Source organism: Lupinus angustifolius, chromosome LG15 (genome assembly GCF_001865875.1).
Source record: "Lupinus angustifolius cultivar Tanjil chromosome LG15, LupAngTanjil_v1.0, whole genome shotgun sequence".
Classification (NCBI taxonomy): Eukaryota; Viridiplantae; Streptophyta; class Magnoliopsida; order Fabales; family Fabaceae; genus Lupinus; species Lupinus angustifolius.
Genome location: NC_032023.1, coordinates 2,918,651 through 2,943,154, shown reverse-complemented (window position 1 = coordinate 2,943,154; position 24,504 = coordinate 2,918,651). Strand labels below are relative to the sequence as shown.

General features: G+C 28.5%; 1 protein-coding gene and 1 pseudogene across 3 annotated transcripts; both read left to right on the top strand.

Moving 5' to 3' along the window:
• LOC109327325 lies at window positions 4,388–24,411 on the top strand (annotated as a pseudogene).
• On the top strand, window positions 22,889–24,172 carry LOC109327324 (probable E3 ubiquitin-protein ligase RHY1A). Of its 3 annotated transcripts, XM_019560418.1 has the most exons (4): window positions 22,889–22,911; window positions 23,007–23,181; window positions 23,306–23,430; window positions 23,803–24,172. In XM_019560418.1, exons 2-4 carry the CDS (start codon window positions 23,014–23,016, stop codon window positions 24,092–24,094), a joined length of 585 nt encoding a protein of 194 aa, XP_019415963.1. In that variant the 5' UTR covers window positions 22,889–22,911; window positions 23,007–23,013; the 3' UTR covers window positions 24,095–24,172. The 3 variants fall into 3 exon arrangements, with proteins under 3 accessions (XP_019415963.1, XP_019415962.1, XP_019415964.1); XM_019560417.1 differs by lacking the exon at window positions 22,889–22,911 and having other exon boundaries at window positions 22,983–23,181; XM_019560419.1 differs by lacking the exon at window positions 22,889–22,911 and having other exon boundaries at window positions 22,983–23,181; window positions 23,306–23,421; window positions 23,824–24,171.

Below are 24,504 nucleotides of genomic sequence, written 5' to 3'. Positions count from 1 at the left end.
GAAGGGTAATATTGACATATATAAAGCTCGTCTAGTAGCTAAAGGCTTCACTCGGAAAGAAGGCATTGATTATAAAGAAACCTTTTCTCCAGTTTCTTCGAAGGATTCTTTTAGAATAATATTGGCACTAGTAGCTCATTTTGATTTAGAGTTACATCAGATGGATGTTAAGACTACATTTCTTAATGGTGACATTAAGGAAACGATCTATATGGTGCAACCAGAAAACTTTGTGTCAATTGGCTCAAAGTCTATGGTATGCAAATTAAAGAAATCCATCTATGAGCTTAAACAAGCTTCTCGTTAATGGAATCACAAATTTCATCAAATTATTACCTCGTATGGTATTGAGGCAAATAAATTTGAAGATTGTGTATACCATAAGTTCAGTGAGAGTAAATTTATCTTCCTCGTATTATATGTCGATGATATACTGCTTGTTAGCAGTGATATGAGACTATTGCATGAGACCAAGAGATTTCTAACAAAGAATTTCGAAATGAAAGATCTTGGGGAATCTTCTTTTGTATTAGGTATTCGAATACTGAGAGATCACTCTCAATGTATCCTAAGGTTATCACAAGAAAGCTACATAGATAAAGTCTTAGATATATTTGGCATGAAAGACATTAAACTAGGGGATACCCCTATAGCTAATGGAGACAAGTTTAGTCTCGAACAATGCCCCAAAAATGACCTTAAAAGATATGAGGTACAAAATATTCTTTATGTATCTACAGTAGGAAGTCTAATGTATGTTCAAGTTTGCACACGTCCTGCCATAACATTTGTTGTGGGAGTTTTGGGAATATATTTGACTAATCCTAGAATGCATCATTGGAAGGCAGTCAAACGTGTTATGTATTACTTGAAGAGAACAAATGAGTACATGTCCACTCATCGGAGGTCTGAGAATTTAGAGATCATTGGGTACTTTGACTCTGATTTTGTTGGATGTCTAGACAGCAGACACTCCACCTCTGGATATGTGTTTATATTGGTTGGAGGTGATATCTCTTGGAAGTCTGCGAAACAGACGCTTATAGCTCCTTCAACCATGGTTGTAGAGTTCATTGCTTGTTTTAAAGCATGAGACCATGACATATGGTTGCAGAATTTTGTCACTGACTTACGTGTGGTCGATGGTATTGAAAGACCATTGAGGATTTATTGTGACAATAAGTCCGCGGTTCTTTACTCCAACAACAAAAGGAGTTCTACAAAATCAAAATTCATTGACATAAAGTTTCTAGTTGTTAAAGAAAGTGTTCAAAATGGACAAATTTCCATAGAACATATAATGACAAATTTTATGTTAGTTGACCCATTGACTAAGGGTTTTGTACCTAAAGTCTTTCATGAACATGTTGTTCATATGAGTGTTGTTCCTTTGGGTACCTTAGTTTAGTGGGAGTCTATATGTTTTATTATTTACTTTGGATGTTATATACAGTTTTTTATGCATAATAAAGTTGATGGTTTATTGTTCCATTTTGAAATTACACATTGTAACTATTGTGTTACAATTAAAGACTTTGGATTGATCTAACTAAATAATAAAGAAGGACCAATTGGAAATAGACATGTTTGAGATCACATTGCATGAAATTTCCGTGTCACTCATCCATATTTGATCTATGTCATTGAGTATATTAATATGGTGATCATCGTGATCGAGTCATACTTGCATGTGATGAAAGCCACGGTGGTTCCATAGTTGATATATGAGATGAACCATATTGTATTAAAGAGAGGTCTAAATGTAAATAACATACAAATGCACTCCTAAAGAACCTGTGATATAATTGTATCAAGAAGATATGAAGTCTAAGTCGGAGATTGTTATAAATTTATAATTTCTAATTAAGGTGGATATCATATATTTGATATAATGATATCGGCTATTTATTTCGGGATTACATTATAAGTGATCTAATTACTGACACCTTATAGATTTCTAAAAGCTGATAACGGATATGAGCTTAATGTGTGGATACCCTTCAGGTTGACCTATAGGGGATAATGGGAACCCTATAAGTTAACACATAAGGAGGTTAGGATCTCCAACACACCAAATCAAATTTAGTTTTTCTTCTCCCCATCAGAATGAAAACGCAAGTCCCAAGAGGAATCAGAGATTTGGTTGAGGAAGACCATCATACTAAAATACATCTCAGAAAACGCAGATAATAGGAGTACATCCATGAACATGGATTCAGGCATGACACTGCACTCTTTATTTCATGTATGTGTGTGAGAATCATGATATTCAAAATCATAGGATCAGTATTTCACCAATCATAAGGAATTCCCAACATTGTATTTTTTTTCTTTCTGTAAGGGCCTTCATTTCTCCTATGTATTTGTGATGAAATGAAATGTTATAAAACGGGTTGTCCGTGTTCTTTTACTTTTGATGCACCGTTCTTTCCGATTCTTGACCTAGATCATCATCAATTTTAATTTTAATTGCCCAAGGTGTCACAATGGAGCTATAAATATTTTGAATTTGGAATTTGAACCTGAGATGTTTTCCTCTTTATGCAACGTTCAAATTGTATAAGGAAAAGTACAATATGTGCCACCAATTTAAGGAAAAACAATTCAAGGATTAGGGTATTTCTGGGTACAGAATGCAAGTATTTCAAGATCCACTTCAACATACTTTGAATTAAACTTTTTATTCTGCAACTTGTTTTTGACATATACCAAACTTGAGAGTGACTTAGATGATGATATTTATGGTATAAAAATTTGAGAATAATAAATATTAGTCATACAATCATATTTAAATATTAACATAAATTTAAAAATTAGTTAATAGTCATTTATCATTAAGTTATATCCACATTATAATTCCATTAATGTGGGAGTTTCAAATTATATTAGGAAAAGTATTTAATCATTTGAAGTTATATTTCTAGTGATATAAGATTTTGTTAGATAAAAAAATTAAAAAAAGTCAAGGGTTTGATTCCTATAAACGATATTTGTTGAAATGGATAATCACAAAAGAGATTAGTCTTACTAAAAAATGTAAGCAAATATCTCTTGTAATACCGAAACGTTATATGCAAAGTTCAAATTTGAAAAAGACTCTCACTTGTTTTGTGGGTAAGAAATAGCTTTTAAGTTTTATGAAAGTTATTATTTCCATATAAATTTCTACATTAATAAATCATAAAATTCAAAATATTAAAACTATTAAAATAAAAGTAGTATGCATCATATTAAATTAATTTTAGCATAATGAATAAAACTTTTATTCATCATTTCAAGAAATAAATACAACTTTTATGAACACATAATAATAAAATGCACAGTCAAATTTATAATTTGTATATTTCATGAGCTACTAACTAGTTTATATTGTCATTAAGCTATTTTCTTTATTTATTCATTCTATAATTGTTTCTAAGAAGATATTATGACATTTTTATTGATAATTCTGAAGCATTCCAAATTGTCTCTTTAATTAAAATAACATTAAATAGTACATAGAGGACAAAGAACATGGGAATGTTGAAAGAGTGTGAAGATAGGGAAAAAGGAAAGAGCATATAGTCAAAGTAGGAAGGTTCAATACAGGTTCCTGGTAGCTACCTAGAAAGGAATTGGCCAAAGTAATCTATTTTGGCAGTTGAGGACACATCCATCACAAAAATTACCCTCATAAAATGATACATGAGAGCACATCTTTTATCTCACAATTTATCATAACCGTTCTAAATGGTGACCTTTTGTTATAATATGTTTTAAAGTGAATAAACATATGGGTTAGTTTTAACATGTCCCGGATCAATGAAAATATGATGCATCAATTAAAAAATATTTATTATTTTTCTGTTTTTGCTTTAATATTATTAGTATATTATATGGTTTGAGACACAATTTGAAATAACACATTCTTATCCAAGTGAATAAGGTTCAATACTTAAGTTTTGTTTTGTTTTTAATGGAAAAAGATAACAGGTAGAAAGTCATAAGAGCATCCACAACAACAAACAAATTTTCTTTTTTTATTTGGGTCACATTATTTTATAATTTAATATAACTCTCCATAACAACAACATCTACTATTTTTCTACAGTAACAAACAACATTTTTATTTTTATTTGGGTTCCATAAGATCAACTTTTTTCCACAACATCTACGTGTTTCATCACTTTCTATTGACTAAGAACGAACAAAAATTGTTTTCATTTAAGAACAAAAATCAAGAAATAAAAATAACACAGGGAGAATAGAGTAAAAATGTTCTTATTCTATTAGGAAAAAGTTTAAGATCAATAGTTGCTCTAATAGCTAATCATGTCTACCTAATAAAGAGGATGTTTTCATTTTCTCTGTATTATGAGCCATTTCTTTTCCATTCATCTGTCACCAAAGCACTATCATAAAAAATGCAAACTATAATATAAAGAACCAAGTCCCTTTACTCAATATCATAGCTTAAGAACTCTAGTGTCTAATTTCTTAGAACATAAACAGAAACTATGGCTGGAATGCTTCCAGGAGTTGAATCTGCTAGAAGAAGAAGGTTCCATCATAGTGGAGGATGTTTAGATTCACCTTCTTTGTCTCCTCATAATTCTACAAGGCGCTCTTCTTTTTGTTTATATGCAAAAAACAATGAATCACTTCTTCCTTCATTTTCTTCATTGGTTAGTACAAATTATTTACTTTTTGTATCTAACTTTCTATGCTTTTACATGTTATTCCTTATCAATAACTGTTCATTATTAATTTATGTAATTTTCTATGCTTTTGAATACACAGCAAAGAAGCATGTTTAACCAGACACCCCCAGATGAAAATATAGTAGGAGCAGCTAGAGAAGCTAAACAAAGATTGGATGAGAAGTTCAAACAACAAAAGAAATCAGAAAACAAAAGGTATGCCATAAAAAAAGAGCACAAAATATTATTTTATTTTATCCTATAGTTTATAGCTGCAACTCAGATCTGAATGAATGAAATTCAAATAAGAAGAATTAATCCATTATGAATAGATATTTTCTTATTATAAAGAAAACTCGTAGAGGTATTTACTGGATTACAGATATTTCTGAAGTGATAAACAAATAATCAATTATGATATAACATATATTAAATCTATATTTTTGACATATGAATCTACCTAATTTAGAAAGGAATAACTTGCATATATATACCTATTTAATTTCTAACAAGTTTCATTAATTTATAGGCAAAACACCTATATAGAGGGAAGAAGGACAAGCCCAGAAGAGCTACAGAATTGTGGGTCAAAGAAAAGTGGTTTAAGGAAGTTTAGTTGGACCAAATTGAGCTTGAAGGCCTTAGAACAAGAAGATCGTGCTGTATGCTTGGAATCACAGATCACTGAAGGGTGGAGAGACACTGACCCATCTCCATTGTGAACATAGGTTCCATTCTAGATGCTTGAAACCATGGTTAGATCAAAATTCTTGTCCATGTTGCAGAACTACCATTATTTCCCCTTAGATTTTAATTAATTACCCAACAAAAACTTCCATGAGACATATACAAAACATCATACTTAGAAACAAATGTATTTATGTTTTTCATTACTTTTATTTATGACTAAATTTTAATTAAAATTAAATTTTTAATGTATTGTCAAGATTTTATCAGTTAGTTCTACGTTTATGTAAGTGAAGGGTTTTTACCGTTTTCTTGAAATAATAAATGGCATGCAATTTTGAGAGGTCATTAGCCTTAAACGTCCATGTAATTTGCACATTTTCAAGGTCGTTCACCAATTTTTACTTTGATCGACTAAGCTAACTTCAATGAGCTGATTATATATTCTCCCTTGGTGTTCAGTTTTTTTTGAATGAAGATCCTTGTCTCTATTTGGGTATTTGGGTGATTATTAGTGTTTCAAACCAATTAAAATAGAGTAAATTACATTGACACTTCCTGAGTTTTAATGAAATTACACAAACGTCCCCTAGTTTTTATATTTTTGTTACACTGACCACCCCTGCATAAGAAATAAGTGTAATCTTTTAAACAAAAAATGTGATAAATGTAATTAAGTTAAACAAAATATGGTATATTGTGGGGGAAAATCCAAATAATATACAAATTAATGTATATTTATTATTTTTTTTTACAAAATGCATCAACAATTCTATAAAGATATTGTTTAAATCGCTCTTATACTATATTGTAACGAACCAAAAATAATAAAGAGGTATCGACTCATATATTATTTAGACTTGTCTCCACAATATATCAAGTTTTGTTTAACTTAATTACATTTATCACATTTTTTGTTTAAAAGATTACACTTATTTCTTATGCAGGGTGGTCAGTGTAACGAAAATATAAAAACTAGGGGAGGTTTGTGTAGGTGTAGAAAAGTGAGGGGTGATTTGTGTAATTTCATTAAAACTCAAGGGGTGTCAGTATAATTTACTCATTAAAATATATTAATCAATTAAATAAAAAAATTATAAAAATATAATTATATTACTTATTGTAATTTGATTGGGTAGAGACAAAAAAATAAATAATTTAAGAAATTAATTGACAATTGATTGATAGATATTAATTTCAAATACTAACAATATATAAATATTAAACTCAAATTCTATTTCCATCCATTCCTTTATTTGATTCTCATCATTTTGTCAAATTTATTTATTTGGCTGTCATCATTTTGTCCATTTTCTTTATTTGGTTGTCATCATTATTTTCAATAAAATTTAATTTAATATTTTTAAGGGTAAGGACAGTAATTAACTATTGATATGTCTCACAACTCGATTTTGAGCTGTAAATTAGCTACATTACTAAGAAAGAGATTGAACTTAATTTCAACCTTTCCCAAAAGATTTAAAATAGCCATTATGTTTTTGAAGTTAATATATAGAAAACTCTCATTCATGTCTAATTCAAATAATATATGATATTTAAAGAAGAGTTCTAAGCTCGAGTTTCGATTACATAATGGAAAATGTATTAGCATTTCCTTTATATTAAAACAGTACATTTACTAATTGTATTGACTTTTTATATCCTCAAGACAAAAAATATTTTTAGGTGTCACAAAAGTTCATCTCACTCCTACATATACTTAAGTATAACAGAGAAATCAAGACTATATAGTTTTAGATAAAATATCAATTTGATTGGTTTGATTTGATTTTCTTGATTGATTTAAAAATATTTTCAAGTGAATAGAACTGATAGCAAATAAGCGATGTTGATCGTAGACCTTCTTATCATTTTTGGAAGGAAGCTAGAGACGATGCGGATGCAATAAAAACTCTACTAAATCCATTTAATAATTAAAAAAGGATAAGTATTTTTATGAAATTAATAGTGAAAATATGATATTGATTGTATACCGTATTTCCCATTTTGGCATGAAGTGATGTGAATCATAATCCGATTATAAAAATTCCATTAAATTCTTTTAATAATTAAAAAATAATAATCTAAATGAAATTAATAGTGACTAAATTATGTTGGTCGTAAACTTTCTTCCTACTTTTGGCAGGGGTTAGATATGACACGAATCAATAACTTGAATTTAACTTTTTTTATCAATTAATTGATTAAAACATTTATTTTATCTATTATAAAAATTGATATTTGAATTAAATCTTATATGCAATAAACACATCAGATTTTTAAGTTTAAGAAAGATGGATAGGTGACTATAAGAAAATACGTAGTTGAAGGATTAGATAATGCGGTTCCCTTTGGGGAAAAATGACTGGAATGGATGAAAATAATTGTAAAGGAGAGAAAATTACCAACATGTCAATTTTGCTATTCCTTTCGTTTTATCATTTTCTTGCTTTTGACACTTCTTTGTGTATTTATGTATTTCTATATGTTTTCTAATGTTGGCACATGCTTTATTTTTTAAATTGGGATTTTCCCATTAGTAATAACAAAAAAAAACTTGACTCGTAAGAACTCTATAAAAATATATATAATGGGTATTCATAATAATAGTTTATTGGTGAGAATGAGATTTATGATACTCGTCTTATAGGTACCCGTATATTTATGAATTTTGTAATTAACTTTTTTTATATATATTATATATACATTTTATTATTTTAAAATTATATATTATTTATTTTATTATTATTTCATAATAAATTGCACCGGTTTGACTATATCATAGATTTATCTACAAATATCTTATTTATTTATGTAATAATTATTTTTATATATTGATTATTTATAAATATATAACTAAAATTAAAAATCATTTGGGTACTCAAGGACACCCGCTACCCACACAGGTACCCGCAAATAATGTGAGTTTAGGAACGGGAAAGACTACCATGTCTGCTCGCCCCCATTGTCATCCCTACTCCTCATTAATAAGTCTTGATAAGTGTCAAAATACCATACTTTAAACATATATTTTCTTGCACTTTAGCTCATGAGTTAGTCCAAATACCAACAAATTGTTCCTTAGATGAATAAACTATGTGTATTGTCCGACTTTACCATATATAATATTTGTACATGCCAAAATCAAGGAAAACAATGCAAAAAATCAAGTTTCCGCACAAGAGAAGTCTCAGCCTAGCGTAGAAGCCACACCTAATGGATTTGACAAAGGATGAAGACCACACTCAACACAGTAGTTGCACTGAGCGAAAATCACAAACATCAAATGTCACACTCAACACAACCTGTGTGATGAGCAAAATTTTATTGTACTTTTGTGTTCTGGATTCGTTCAACAAATCACTTGCGCCCAGTGCAACATAGCAATTTTTCCCAACACAAGTACTATGCCTAGCGCAACTAGGTTAGGTGAAAGGTTAAGGGAGGGCTATACAAAGCGCCACACTCAGTACAATCCATATGTTGAGGAAATCGTGCAAAAATAAGACTCTTTTAAAAAGGTCTTAGATTGGGCATTTAGGATATACTCTCGGTTATAAACATATAGTACTTGAAAATTCTTAGTCTTAGGATATTTTAGCTCAAGAAAAGGTGTAGAAGCAAGTAAGAAAGGTTAGATGAGTCAATTCATGCTCTTTGATAAAGCAAATCCTTTTCTTGTCAGCTTAATTTCTCTTTTCATATCTTTGTGTTTAATTACCATGACAATGTGTAACTTCTTCCTTGTTAGGATTGGATGTAATATTTACTTGATGTATATACTTTGATTCAAATTTATGTTTATTCGTTATGTTTTGATTCTTATGAGTTGTTTTTGTGCTTAATGCTTACATGAGATTGATACCTTTTTGTATGATATTGTGATCGTGAATGAATGAAGAAGTTATCATTCTAAAATATGAATTGTAGATTCATTTATTGGTATTATTGCTAGAAATGGATTTGTAACAACATGTCACATTTGGCATGTTGTTGAACAACTAATAACTCTTAATTTTGTTAACATAGTTGCTAGACATAGAGATGTGTTAACGAAACATAAATTTTTATCTTGTTAGTATAGTTGCTAGACATAGAGCTATATTAATGAGCTAATAATATAACCAAGACATTATCGATTAGTACTATTGATGTATTGCACTAAAATCTCAATTTCACAAGCATAGTTTCTAGATATACTATTGATGTATTGCACTAAAATCTCAATTTCACAAGTATAGTTTCTAGATAAGAAGTGCATTTGTATGTCATAATTCTTCATCTTTGAGATCTCATATTGTTTGTGGAAGAATCATAATTGACAAATAAGTATTCGTGAGTTAGAGTTGGTCACATTTGGCATGTTGTTGAACAACTAATAACTCTTAATTTGTTATCATATGCAAAGTTCAAATTTAGAAAAATTTCTACAATAATAAATCATAAAATTCAAAGTATTAAAACTATTTAAATAAAAGTAGTATGCATCATATTAAATTAATTTTAGCATAATGAATAAAACTTTTATTCATCATTTCAAGAAATAAATACAACTTTTATGAACACATAATAATAAAATGCACAATCAAATTTCTAATTTGTGTATTGCATGAGCTACTAACTAGTTTATATTGTGATTGAGCTATTTTGTCTATTTATTCATTCTTTAATTGTTCTAAGAAGATATTATGACATTTTTATTGATAATTCTGAAGCATTCCAAATTGTCTCTTTTAATTAAAATAACATTAAATAGTACATAGAGGACAAAGAACATTAGAAATTTAGAATGCTGAAAGAGTGTGAAGATAGGGAAAAAGAAAATAGCACAAAGTCAAAGGAGGAAGGCTCCATACAGGTTCATGGAAACTACCTAGAAAGGATTTGCTAACGTGGTCTATTTTGGCAGTTGAGAACCTATCCATCACAAAAATTACACCTCATAGGTGACCTTTTGTTATAATAATATGTTTTAAAGTGAATAAACAAATGGATTATTTTTAGGTGAATAAGGGTCCAATTAATTTTTGGTTTTTTAATGGGGAAAAATAACATGGGTAGAAAGTCATAATAGTGATACAAAGATATTCATCGATCAGTATGAATAGAAAACACGCACTTACCAGCAATAATAAAAGTTTGTGGATGAGTATAGATATTATTAGGAGAGTAAGCGGTTCTGGTTTAAACCACGAAATCGATAGAATCAAATGGAACCAAACTGCAAAATGTGGTTCAGTTTGGTTTTGCAGTTCGGTTTGGTTATTTTTTTATAGAACCGTTTATGTTCGGTTCGGTTTATGGTTTTAGAAATTTAGGAACTGTTGGAACCGAACCGAACCACATATTAAAAAAATATATAATAGGATTAGGGAATAATGTTTTATTATTGTTTAAATTCTTCAATCAATTTTCTATCTTAAATTATCAATTTTTGTAGGAATTGTAGTGTTATATATGTTATTAAGTTAATATTATATATGTTATTAGTTACTAAATTGTTTCCTAGTGTCTTATGATTTGGAACATATTTTCCAACTTATGTGATATTGAGTTTGAAACAAACATATATCTTATATTGTTATACATGTATTGTTACATGAGTTACTAATTATAAAATGTAAAGTTATAAACTATTATATATTTTACTAATCATAATTATATTGTTATATATGATTCGTAATTTTTTATAATGATAGATCAAATTTCTAATTTGTGTATTGCATGAGCTACTAACTAGTTTATATTGTGATTGAGCTATTTTGTCTATTTATTCATTCTTTAATTGTTCTAAGAAGATATTATGACATTTTTATTGATAATTCTGAAGCATTCCAAATTGTCTCTTTTAATTAAAATAACATTAAATAGTACATAGAGGACAAAGAACATTAGAAATTTAGAATGCTGAAAGAGTGTGAAGATAGGGAAAAAGAAAATAGCACAAAGTCAAAGGAGGAAGGCTCCATACAGGTTCATGGAAACTACCTAGAAAGGATTTGCTAACGTGGTCTATTTTGGCAGTTGAGAACCTATCCATCACAAAAATTACACCTCATAGGTGACCTTTTGTTATAATAATATGTTTTAAAGTGAATAAACAAATGGATTATTTTTAGGTGAATAAGGGTCCAATTAATTTTTGGTTTTTTAATGGGGAAAAATAACATGGGTAGAAAGTCATAATAGTGATACAAAGATATTCATCGATCAGTATGAATAGAAAACACGCACTTACCAGCAATAATAAAAGTTTGTGGATGAGTATAGATATTATTAGGAGAGTAAGCGGTTCTGGTTTAAACCACGAAATCGATAGAATCAAATGGAACCAAACTGCAAAATGTGGTTCAGTTTGGTTTTGCAGTTCGGTTTGGTTATTTTTTTATAGAACCGTTTATGTTCGGTTCGGTTTATGGTTTTAGAAATTTAGGAACTGTTGGAACCGAACCGAACCACATATTAAAAAAATATATAATAGGATTAGGGAATAATGTTTTATTATTGTTTAAATTCTTCAATCAATTTTCTATCTTAAATTATCAATTTTTGTAGGAATTGTAGTGTTATATATGTTATTAAGTTAATATTATATATGTTATTAGTTACTAAATTGTTTCCTAGTGTCTTATGATTTGGAACATATTTTCCAACTTATGTGATATTGAGTTTGAAACAAACATATATCTTATATTGTTATACATGTATTGTTACATGAGTTACTAATTATAAAATGTAAAGTTATAAACTATTATATATTTTACTAATCATAATTATATTGTTATATATGATTCGTAATTTTTTATAATGATAGTACTAATGTTTATCCTTTTATGAATAAACAATATCTCTTGTGTACATTTTGAATTTTCAATTGATGCAAGATTTTTTATAAAAAGAGTAAATGGAACCGTGGAACCGAACCGAACCATTGAATAGCGGTTCGGTTCGGTTCTTATAGTTAAATTTGCGATTAATTGAGCAGAATCGAACCATATGTTTTTGATCGGTTCGGTCACTAAAATGCATCAAAAACCGAACCGAACCGAATTTTTACACCCATAGATATTATAATATTCGTCTTACGCACCGGTGCCCATAATAATAAAAAATGTATGTGATTATAGAGATTATGATATTCGTCCCACGGATAATTATATATTCATAAATTTATTTATTTAATTAAATATTTTATATATTATAATTTTTATTTATTTAAGATTATATATAATATATTTTACTATTGTTCCATAATAAGTTTTAGTAGTTGAATTATAACAAAAAAAAATTCATATACATAAATTATTATATTCTATGAAAAAATATTTAATTAAAATAAACATTCAATAGTACATAGAGGACAAAGAAGATTAGAATGTTGAAAGAGTGTGAAGATAGGGGAAAAGAAAAGAGCATATAGTCAAAGGAGGAAGGTTCAATACAGGTTCCTGGTAGCTACCTAGAAAGGAATTGGCTAACGTCATCTATGTTGGCAGTTGAGGACACGTCCATCACAAATATTATAATTAGAAGAGTACATATGTTGTCCTACTTTTTATACCATTTTATGTATCATCACCTTTGATTAGTTGAAAAATATTTAAGTCAAAATTGTTATTATTAAATATTTTTTGATCAATCATATCTTCTAACATATAAATTGGCGCAAATGAATGAAACAACAATTGTGGACTAGTGACATTCTAAAAGATAACAGTAAAAAAACTAATGTTGTTAAAACCGTATCGGTTATAAAATCAGTCAGGATATTGTTACAGTGGTTCAGTAATTAAATCGCATGTCGGTTAAACCGGATATACCTATTTATATTTATATATATAAAAATCTATAACAAAAAATTTCAAATAGGTAGATACTCAAATTTATAATCCATATTTATAATAATACTCAAAATTCACATAAACAAACAACTTTAAGTCTTTAACAAATTCAAAGTCTAAATTACAAAACATATATTAATTTAAAAGTATCACTTAACAACCGTAAAATATAAATAAATGACACAAGTTCACAACTCACTCTACAAAAAAAAAAAATTTGGAGTCATTTAACACCAATGAGTCAAAGTTGTCTCATATCGGTATTATATTTTCGCACCAAATCCTATCTTCAGACAGTACTCCAAGATTTAAATGTCATTGAGATTACACAAGAATGTTACGAACCAAAAAGTGTAATCTATGTATGTCTTGGAAACATGCGCATTGAAGTGTTGAAGAAATGTTGGAAAGATCACCTTGTAATGGACTTTTAAGTTTTCAAGTTTTTTTTTTCAAAAAAAAAATATGTGTATAAACCGACCGGTTTAGTAAAATACCGGTCGGTTCACCGGTTTTGATACTTGATCGGTTCAACACCTATACCGTACCAGTTAAGGGTCCGGTACGAAATGGTTTTTATAACATTGGAAAAAACAAATGGGTTAGTTTTAATTAGGGATGGCAACGGGCGTGGACGCGCGGACGCGGGTAGTGTTTTCCCGTGTCCAAACCCGCAATATTTGCAGGTATCCTTGCAGGTAGTGGGTATTTATAAGTACTCAACGAGTTTTTAATTTTAATTATATATTTATATAATTTGTAATAATCAATATTTTAAAATAATTGTTACAGGAACAATATGATATTTATATGCTAAGTTTATTATCAAAGTCAAATATATGTAATTTATTATGAAATAATAATAAAGTATATGATATATAATATTAAAATAATAATAAATATATATATAAAAATTTAACTAAATATATAAATTTGCGGGTACCAGCAGGGTGGGTATCACAAAACCCGCTCCCGTCCATAAGCTATTATTGCAGATACCCGTTGCGGATATTTTTTCCGGTACTCACATGTCGTGATTTTTTTGTCATCCCTAGTTTTATTTAAGGACAAGTGAATAAGGGTTCAGTTAAGTTTTGATTTTTTTAATGGGAAAAGATAAAGGTGATACAAAAATATTCACATATGAGTATTAGTATAAATACGCGAACGGATTACCCATAATAGTAAAATTTTGTGGGTGACTATAGAGATTATGATACTTATCCAACACACTGATATCAATAATAATAAAATTGTTGGGTAAATAAAGATATCATGTTATTCGTCCCATATATATCTTATCCTCAGTTTAATACATTTTTCTTTACCGAAAAATTCATCTCATATATTCATAAAATTATTTTTTAATTAAATATTTTATATATTATAACTTTTTATTAATTTGAGATTATATGTAATATATTTTATTATTATTCTATAATAAATTTTAATGGTTAAATTATAGCAACAAATTTCATATACATAAATTATTTATGTGATATTTATTTATATATTTATTTATTATTATAAAATATATAATTATATTTATTTATATTCAAGTTAAGTTACATTAATTACGTTCAATCTCATTCGTTCTCTTAAATTCAATAGACAAATGGATGAAACTTAAAATTTGTTTAAGATTTCTATTTTTCTCTCTCATCATTATGATCCGTTGGATTTAAGAAAATGAATGACTGAAATTAAGTATAATTGGTATAACTTAACTTATGTGTAAACATATCCCTCATCTAGAAAATCTTTAGACCATAGATATTTTCACTACTCATCTGAATACTCATAAATATAAATGTAAATATACATAGATAAATACTACTCATACCTACCTCATCCTCCGTACTCTCCAATCACACAAATACTCATAAATGTATGTGTGAGTATACACAGACAAGCACTGCTCATACAACTTCATCCTCATCCTAAAAGATAAAAAGGGAGGTTCATTAAATAAACTTACACCAATCCAACACACAAATTTCAAAAGATCATCTTATGTTCTAAAATAGTGTATTACTATATATATTATTATTTGTGATTAGTTAAAAGAATATTTTATTATTAAAATTTTAATTTAAGTACATTTTTTAATCAATCACAATCAATAGTATATAGATTAACACATGTACGAGATATCTGATGTACTCCCCAAATTTCTAAGTAAACCTGAGATAAGATGGGCCTTAACTTTGACCGACCCAACGAAACAGCGTAGAGGTAAAAATTGCAGAAACATAAATTAACTCATAGTGTTCTCATAAGCTAGGAAACAAATTCTTGTGACCCACACACCATGACTTTCACCCTTAAGACCAAGCTAATGGCATTTAAAAAATTAGAGTGATTTTCATTTTCATAATTAACATAAAATAGACTGGAAACTACTCCATTCATTCAATTTTTTTTATAAATTATAAAATTGCAAAATAACACAAAAATAATAAAAAGATCATTCTTGTCATTTTATGGTTGTATTAACTATGAAGCACGGATACTGATACGTGTGTCGGGTACGATACGTATCCGATACGTCGACGCGTATTTTTTCTAAAATACAGGATACGATATGTTCAGGGATACACGTATAAAATAATAAAAAGTTAAAAACACATAAAATATGATAAAATTATAAGTGTAAATCAAAATATCCGAAGTAAAAAATATGAAAATTTAAAATCATTGTCTCTGTAACAAATCTATCTTATTCTATTTTAATGAAAACAAATCTATCCTAAAATCATTGCCCTCCATAACAAATATATTTTATCCTATTTTAATGAAAACGAATCTATGTTATCATGTTTTATTGGAAACGAATCTATCTTATCCTGTTTTATTAGAAATGAATCTATCTTATCATGTTTTATTATAAACGAATCTATATATCATATACTTTACTAAAAACGAATCCATATATCCTATATTTTATTGAAAACGAATCGAATACGTGTCTTAATATTTATTTATTTTATTTTATTTTTTTAATTTTTGGATACTCTATGGATACGTATCTTTTGCGAATCCGAATGTATCCGTGTCGGACACCAACACGTGAGGTATTTGACGAATCCATGCTTCATAGGTTGTATAAACACAAATAATTATATTTACCTATTTTTTATATTTTATAGTCACAAATTAAAAACAATCGCCCAAAAAAGGTACTCTGATAATGTTTGAACTAAATAAAATAATTTTACTTTATGAAATATATTTTTTTTGTAATTATTCTATAAAAATTAATTTTATCGCAAAAAGACTACTCTTGGAACCAATTTATTTTTAACCAACAATTAGCGAAATCTTTGAGTCCCGACAAGTTGGTTTGGATTAATTCATTAAATTAGAAAGTAATAAATAAAACTTTTCTTTTTTTCAATGGTTTTATTTTAATTAAAAACCAGTAATTAATATAGTAGTTGCGAAACTCTAGTATTGTTAGGTATCAGTGACATAATACACATAAAAGGAGGATTGAATAGGTGTGGTGGAGCTCAAGTTCTACTTTTTCGGTTTTTACACATTTGCTGAAAAATGCCCAGTTAATTGATTAAGCACAGCTCATAACCGATTAACCAGTAACAGAAACAAAATGATCAGAACAACAACTTGCACGGTTATTAACCAACAAACAAACAGATATACAACAGATACTTTTATGCAAGATTAACAAGAACATAGCAAGGACCAAGTATGCAAAATATTAGCTCCAAACACACATTAAAATATCTTGAAATATAAAAGAGAAAAAGATTGAAAAGATTGCGCAGGGATTTTATCCTGGTTCATTTTGCTATCCACTCCAAAACTACATTCAGTCCTCCCCTCTTATTTGGGAGATTTTCCTTCTTCACTATAGAACACAATGTACGTTATATACACGCTTCCAAATACAAAACTTGAACGCTCCCTTCTTGGAACCCAAAGAACTTCGTCACCTTTGGTTTGACATTTCCCAAAACCGCCTCCCAAGAAAACTTTTCTTACGCGATTCGGCCCCAGCCAAGGTATCGCTCTTTATCCCAAGACCTAAGTCTTTGTGTGAAGAACACCTTACCTAACCGCAGCTAGGATTTTCCCAATCCTTGAATACAAAGCTTTGAGTTATGAATGAATACTTAATACTCGGATATAACAAAAAGAATCAAAGCCTAAAAACCTAAGCAAGAACTTACAAGACGTCCTAGTCTAATATGAATGTTCATGCATGTGGTTTCTGAAAATATGCAATCTTTTAAAGAACTATCTTTTTCTTTTCAAGAAACACAAGAATGATGCAAGAAAGCCAGAAACATGCAAGATGAATATGAAAACTATAGCCTTAACATGATCTAATCTTTCTCATAATTCAACACTCTCTAATAGATTTTAACAATGATGATCTATATCTTTTCTCTATGTGTTTCTCTTTTTCTTTCTACATAGCCGTTTCTGCAATTAGCTAGTATTTATACAAAACAGTTTTTGGCTCTTAAAAACAGTTTTTCAGTTATGTTGTTGAAAACAGCATAAAACACTCACGTTAATCGATTAAGCCATGGGGTTAATCGATTAACCAGTTTATTTTTAATACATGATTAAATGGTAAACTACTTATATGATATATGCTCATGCAATACATGATTTCCAAATATAATACCTTTAATGCATAAAATCATTGTATAAAATGCATGAACCTAATTATCATATATTTATATATGATGTCTCATTCTAGTGGATCAATTACTTTATTAAGTCTTGTTAGACTCGCACCTAAGTTTACCTAACCTAGACTCAATATCTATGGCAAACATCTTAGACTTCTAAAAAAATAATAAAGAATTATAACATAAGTTTAATAAGACTCCACTTGAGCCCTCGACATGTTGATTGTTGAGTCATCTTCAAGCTTTAATTAATTTATTATCTTCATCAAAATATAGGCAAACATTGCTAATGTAGTCCTTAACACTTTGCACTCTCAAGTATAAATAGCATAATATATTGTTGGAGTAAAAAAAAGGTGAAATATGAGAAAGAAATAAAAAAGGAAAAAAAGATAGGAAGAATTATGGAGAAAATTGCCCTTGAATTATTTTCCAATCATTAGGTAATTAGTGGTCTCTCATTATTTCTGGGGAAAAGTAGAGCACTCATTATTAGGGGTGTAAAATTTACACCACTCCAAAACTAAAACCAAAAACTAGTCTAAAACCGCAACTGAATATGATTGGATTGTTTTGCATTGATTTTTTTAAAAACTAATCAGTTTGATTCAGTTTTTGGATCCACCCTTAGGAACCAGAGTGATTCAAAACGATCATATTAATTTGACTTATTAGGAATATGTTAGGACTGAAAACGTGCCGAACCGAGTCGAACCAGAGTTCAGCTCGATAAGGATTGGTCCGGCTCAAAACTCGACCCGAGTTCGATACAAGTTATTTGTTAAGCTCGAGTTTGGCTCGATTAAAGTTCACGAACTGTTCGGCTCAATTTGAATTGGTTCATTTGGACAACTTAAATAGTTAATTAATTTTTAAAAAATACTACAAAAAGTTTTATACATATAAATATAACCTTGTTTATATATATATATATATATAATAAAAATAAATATAAAAATAATGCATGAGTCATACTAAACATAAAAATTAGTTTATATATATATATATTTATATATCGAGCCAACTCATGAACCTAACGAGTCGAACTGTATCCAACTCAAGTTTGGCTCGTTTATTTAACTAGCTCAATTTTCAGCTCAAGTTCGACTCATTTGGTTCATGAACCAAGTTTATCGAGCTAAATAACGAATCGAATTTCGAACGAATACGGAGTTGGTTCGGTTCATTGCCAGTCATAGAATATGTACAAACAAAGTTGTGTGTTTAATACTTTAGTTCAATAATATTTTGAAACAAGCTAGAATGCAAACTCAACAATCAATTAGTCATATGGTGAATTGAGTAATTTTCAGTTGATATGATTAAAAATATGTGTTCGCTAGATAATATAATTTTATACGTATGTAACATGTTTACATTTTAGATATGGTGTTTATTTTGATAAATATAATTATGTTGTTAGTTTTATTTTCTTATAATATAGAATATAATCACAATGAAAGAAGCTAAGAATTCATTGTTAACTAACACTATATCCAATTATTTCTTTTTAATACGAATATATTGTTATGAATATAATCTCCTTAGTCATTTTAGTTACCCTAATTATGTTCTGTAATTTGATATAATATTTCTTAAATTTATATAATAGTTGTTTGTCTACTTATAGTAACATGATGGTAGGAACAAAATTATGGACTTGTAGCATTATATCTTCATAATGTATGTAAACACTATTAAGATAAAGTTGTGACAATATTAATATCAATGCATATAAAATTATCACTTTAGTGTATTAAACTTAATATTGTAGTCATGTTTAAGAGGTTTGAAGTATATGTGTATATTCCAATATTTTATTAAAAAACTAGTCCAAATTGATCCAAACCACATAATATTTGGATCAGAATCCATCAAAATGCCTTAATGTAAAAAATTAGACTCGACCGAACTATAAGTTAATTATGTGTTTAAATCGAATGATTTTTTCTTCCTGAAAACTAGTCCAAACTGATGTTAACACCTTTATTCATTACTCATCATATTGTTTTTGCTCAGATCTTGCTGTTCTGATTAAAATTATTGACAATAGCCACGTGACAACCGCTCATTTGCGACAAGCTGGCGCATGACATGTATTACAACATTGTTATAAACAAGGATTCTCTCCATTAATGGAGATATAAATACTTGATTTTACTTGTGTTTTCAATGACAAAAGTGCTATTCTATTATATAAAATGATGAAAATGTCTTACCATGTTATTGTTTCCTTTGTTTTTTTGGGTAGTAAGTCTATCCAATAATGAAGATGATCTTTAATTCATTGTTAGGTGTCGATTGAAATTTGAGTCGACATAACGTGTGTTGGCCCAGAGATAGTCTAACTGATCTTCTGATCTCTCTACTTTATATGTTGTCCACTTTATTCGCGCAAATCACTTGTTCACCATTAAGGGTGGAAACAGGTCAGGTCGCCTATCAGGGGCCTATTACCTGGCCTATAACAGGCTAGGTCAGGCCAGACTTTTATCACGAACAGGTCAGGCTCAGGCTTTCTAAAAAGCCTATTTAGCTTAACAGGCCAGGCTTTAGGCCACCTAAAAGGCCTATAAAGCCTAACAGACCGGTCTATTTAGTTATATTATATAAGAATTTTGAAATTATACTATTTTAATATAAGCAATATTATTATATATGTGTAATATTAATATAAAAATGTATATAAAAATATAATTTAATTATTAGAATTAGATGGGTCTAACTAAAAATAAGCTTATAAATCCATTAAAATGTAGACATGGTAGCCTATTTCATGAGCATATAGTATAATAGGTCTTTAAATAGGCTAACAGGTCAGGTCAGGCTTTTAAACAGGCCAGGCCTAGGCTTTGAAATTTTTTTTAAACAGGCTAACAGGCTAGACCCAGGCTCCTATATGCTATATAAGCTGGGCCTGTTTAAGGCAAAGCCTGGCCTGGCCTGTTTCCACCCTTATTCACCACTTGTTTTTAGTGTTTCCATGCGACACTCAATATCGCAATAATTTGGCTTGTGAATGTCATTTCTCACATGTGTCCTTTCTTTTCTTTCTTTTTTCGATTATTTATTTAATTTACCCTTTATTTAACTAATTTCCTACGCTAAATAATTAAATAAACACATATAAACAATAATACAAAATAAATTTTATAAACATTTGTCTAATAAATAATAATAAGAATAATGTTTATAAGAATAACAAATTTTAATTCTCTTTATTTAGATAAAAAATTCAATAAATTCTTTAATTAAATAAAAAAAATTAATTAATTAATTCTAAATATTTTTAATCATTATGAAATTTGAATTGTTTAGTCACTACTTGCACAATTTTTCCTTTCTACTCAAAGTAGGAAGTAGGTCCACACTAAATGTAATCTTTTTGTTGTTTATTTCATTTAATTTAAAAATAATTAATTATTTCTAAAATACTTTTAATAGCATGAAACTTATGGAATTTTAATAGCTTGATCTTGGATCATGTCTTTTCTTACTTTGAGTTGAAAGTAGAAAGTCAATCTACCATAAATATGATCTCTTTGCTATTCATTTCACTTAAATTGAAGAATAATTAAATATTTATAAATATTTTTAATCGCATAAAATTTATGAAACTTTAATAGAACAATCACAACTTCTATTATTTATTCCTTTCTTCTCGAATTGGAATGTTAATCTATCATTAATATGATCTCTTTGTTATTGATTATATTTAATCTATAAAATAATTATTAATTTATAAATATTTTTAAGCACATAAAATTTTTAGAATTTCTAGACATTATTCATGTCGTTTCTTCCTTTATGCTCAATGTTGGAAGTCTCTCTACCACTACTGTGCTCTCTTTGATTTGGATTCCATTTTATTTTAAATAAATTAAATGTATAATAAAGTTCAAGTAATTAGCGAAAATATCATTTTATTATGGGTGAACATGTTGTTCTCTTCATATTTTACCTTACTTTATCCTAAAGTTTTCTAAAAAATACATGTAATTGATTCTGTTATATTTACCTGTGTCTAAAAAAATGCAAATGAATATATTTATCTGATGTATATGAAGCCACGCCCATGCCTGTTTATATAAACTATTTCATGAAGCATGAATATAATCCAACGTATTCAAGTCTCTTTCGGCGCATTTCATCAAAAATCTATGTCCAGCTGTTCAATAACTTTGAAGTTTAAAAATGAAGCATGGAAAAACTCAGAGCTATTATTATACTTTTGCAATATTTATACCCAAAGTTCAAACTGAATATTTATACCAATGGTACTGGATAATGAAAATGATAATAACTCGTGTTGTTATTATGGCCTTGAAAAGGGACCCGCATATGTATTCACCATTCCTCTTATTTTGGTTTTGACGTAAACAAAACAATCTACTTTTCTTAGTGGAAAACTTTTTCTGACAACTACAGTTAATATATGGACAGTATCTATCCTCTAATATCATTCTTTTTCCTTAGATCTCATCTACTAAATTAGTTAAAAAATGTACAATTGATTCCTTTCTTTCTCAAATGATGAGAGTGTAAGGTGAATATAAGCAACTATTTAAATATCACATTTTTTTCCTCTTAAGTTAATTAACTATTTTAGAGGATATTTTTTATATACATTATTCGAACATGAATTTTATTTAAATGGAAACACATAACTACCTAAGTAAACATTATTAAATGTTATCTCATTTTGCTATATAGATATAACAAACTAACACTATTCCTAATTTATTCTCATAAAGTTTACTTTTAATCGTATCTTTTTTTGTACTACTAATATTACTTGTTATTTTATAAGTAAGAAACTAACTTTGAAACCCTTTTGAGTTTGGGTAAGACTCTATAATAAACATAAGAATACAAGTGTAATTACATATGACATTTTCTTTGTTTTTTAGCATTATTTTCCTCTCTAATATTGGAAAGAGAGTCTTATTCTTTGGGGCAAGTGACTGCCCCAAGAAATTCACCTTAAATCATGTCTACCTATGAGCCATTTCTTTTTCATTCATCTGTCACCAAAGCACTATCATAAACAGCACAGACTATAGTATAAGAACCAAGTTCTTTTACTCAATATCATAGCTTAAGAACTCTAGTGTCTAATTTCTTAGAACATAAACAGAAACTATGGCTGGAATGCTTCCAGGAGTTGAATCTGCTAGAAGAAGAAGGTTCCATCATAGTGGAGGATGTTTAGATTCACCTTCTTTGTCTCCTCATAATTCTACAAGGCGCTCTTCTTTTTGTTTATATGCAAAAAACAATGAATCACTTCTTCCTTCATTTTCTTCATTGGTTAGTACGAATTATTTTCCTTTTTGTTTCTAACTTTCTATGCTTTTACATGTTATTCCTTATCATCTTTGATGAGGATAAGATGATTCAATAATAATGAAATTTTTATATTTTGAATACACAGCAAAGAAGCATGTTTAACCAGACACACCCAGATGAAAATATAGTAGGAGCAGCTAGAGAAGCTAAACAAAGATTGGATGAGAAGTTCAAACAACAAAGGAAATCAGAAAACAAAAGGTATGCCATAAAAAAGAGAGCACAAAATATTATGTTATTTTATCCTATAGTTTATAGCTGTAACTCAGATCTAAATGAATGAACCTCAAACAAGAAGAATTAGTTCATTATCAATGAAGATTTTGTTGTTGCAAAGAAAGTTCGTAGAGTTATTTACTCGATTATAGATATTTATTAAGGGACAAACAAATAGTCAATTAAGATATAACAATCTTTCTTTTTAAAAAATTTCTTTGCTGATAAAAAAATGATATAACGTCCATTAAATCTATATTTTTCACGTATAAATCTACCTGATTTAGAAAGGAATAACTTGCATATATATATATATATATATATATATATATATATATATATATAGATATACCTATTTAATTTCTAAAAAAATTCATTAATTTATAGGCAAAACACTTATATAAAGGGAAGAAGGACAAGTCCAGAAGAGTTAGAGAATTATGGGTCAAAGAAAAGTGGTTTAAGGAAATTCTATTGGACCAAATTGAGCTTGAAGGCCTTAGAACAAGAAGATTGTGCTGTATGCTTGGAATCACTGAAGGGTGGAGAGACACTGACCCATCTCCATTGTGAACATAGGTTCCATTCTAGATGCTTGAAACCATGGTTAGATCAAAATTCTTGTCCATGTTGCAGAACTACCATTATTCCCCCTTAGATCTCCAAGTTTTTCTCTTAATTACCATTGAAAAAACGTTACTTGGAGATGCATTACAACACCTGATACATTATTTATATTTTTTTGTGATATCATTTATCACTAAATTTTAATTAAAACTAAAATTTTAATGTATTAATAAGATTTTATTGGATGTCTATATATATATATATATATCTTAACACAAGTCTTCTAGTTACCATATGTGTAAATGTACCTTTGGTTTACGTAAGAGAAGAGTTTTGACCGTTTTCTTGAAATAATAAATGCTTTGCAATTTTGAGTGGTCATTAGCTTTAAACGTCCATGTAGTTTCCACATTTTCAAGGTCTTCCACCAAATTTACTTTGACTAAGCTAACTTCAATGGGTTTAATATATTTTGACGGTTATCCAATTTCAGTTTAACAC

What these genes read in the sequence shown, in the direction of transcription:
- LOC109327324 (XM_019560418.1), top strand. Translation starts at nt 23,014, where the DNA reads ATGGCTGGAATGCTTCCAGGAGTTGAATCTGCTAGAAGAAGAAGGTTC. An exon ending in TTCCTTCATTTTCTTCATTG is followed by an intron (nt 23,182 to 23,305) that starts GTTAGTACGAAT and finishes TTGAATACACAG; the next exon opens with CAAAGAAGCATGTTTAACCA. An exon ending in GAAAACAAAAGGTATGCCAT is followed by an intron (nt 23,431 to 23,802) that starts AAAAAAGAGAGC and finishes ATTTAATTTCTA; the next exon opens with AAAAAATTCATTAATTTATA.